The following is a 1,351-nucleotide window of genomic DNA, read 5'->3' on the forward strand; positions in this document are numbered from 1 at the left end:
AGAGAGAGAGAGAGAGAGAGAGAGAGATTGTATATGCTTCTCATCTTTACAGACATGCGCACACACACATACATGAGCAGAAGTGGAATAGACCAAGTCAGATGTGAATTAGACCAAGCGAAACACAGACCAGAATAATTATGCTTGGAATGAGACCAGGTCACAGCCCCAAACAGGAAATCGTTGGTTGGAAATTAGATTAGAACTGAATTCCAGCCAAAACACCAGGAACTTACTTGGAATCAGACCAGAAGATTCTCAGTGAACACACGAGAAGAAGAAGAAGAAGAAGAAGCGACTTGCAATTAGAACTGACTCAGAAGTCAGCAAAAACTGATGACTTGTGGCATAAACAACAACAACAGAAATACATACATATACATACACAAACACATCACCACCACCACCACCACCATCACAGCCACCGCCACCACCACCATCACAGCCGCCACCACCACCATCCACACCACCTACCAGTACCATGATCATTACCACCATCATCCTCACCACCACCACCATCACCATTTCAACATCTGCTTATCTATGTTCACACAGGTCAGGCAGAATTTGTGGAGGCAGATTTTCTGAAATTCCAACTGTTTCCAAATATGGTAATACTTACCCCATGAGCCAACATGTTTTCAGGGAAGGTTGGAAACAAAGGACACCACTTGTATAGTGGTGACGCTCGTTTACAGCTCTCATGTGATGTCAAGGCAAAGAAGCAACCCCCATACACACTTTTATATATATATATATAAGGGACTAATTAATCCCGCTTTTAATTATTTCATGAATGTCACACAATGACCTTTCAATGACCTCTTGACGAACTCTTGACCTACCTTGGCCTTTTTTTTCTTCACTTCTGAAGGGGTCAGCATATCAGATTTGGCTAGCAATGGGACTATGTTCACCTTTTGATGGATTTTCTTCATCATATCAACATCAACTGGTTTTAACCTGATAGTAAGAGAAAATATACACAAATAAATACACATATATGTATAACAATGAAGTCAATTCAAGTAATGAGATTTTGGATGCATTTAACATGCATGTTTCAGATAATTACATGATATATAAAAAGGGAATTTTCATCTCTTACGCAAACTCTTCCTCAGTTAAGAGATACCAAACTATGAACAAACTGATGGAGTTCACCCTTTATATATGGTCAGGACAGTTTATGTTGCCAGCTGGATGAGGAGAGGATGTGGCCAGGGGTGGAATGTCTATAGAAAGGGGAGGGAGGGAGAGAGAGAAAAGGGAGGAAAAGGGATTGGTGGTGTAGTTATGAGAGCATGAGTGCCATGTTCAGTTGCAAAAAAGTATATATATATATATATAT

General features: G+C 40.3%; 1 protein-coding gene across 4 annotated transcripts in view; it reads right to left on the bottom strand.

Annotated features, from left to right (window-relative positions):
• Positions 1–1,351, bottom strand: part of LOC106880702 (septin-5) — a 78,627-nt gene that overhangs the window by 27,800 nt on the left and 49,476 nt on the right. For all 4 annotated transcript variants that reach the window (XM_014930774.2, XM_014930775.2, XM_014930773.2 and 1 more), the window contains exon 6: positions 846–963. In XM_014930774.2, coding sequence (XP_014786260.1) covers positions 846–963 — 118 coding nt within the window. The remainder of the gene's footprint in view (positions 1–845; positions 964–1,351) is intronic.

This window comes from Octopus bimaculoides, chromosome 26 (assembly GCF_001194135.2).
Source record: "Octopus bimaculoides isolate UCB-OBI-ISO-001 chromosome 26, ASM119413v2, whole genome shotgun sequence".
Classification (NCBI taxonomy): Eukaryota; Metazoa; Mollusca; class Cephalopoda; order Octopoda; family Octopodidae; genus Octopus; species Octopus bimaculoides.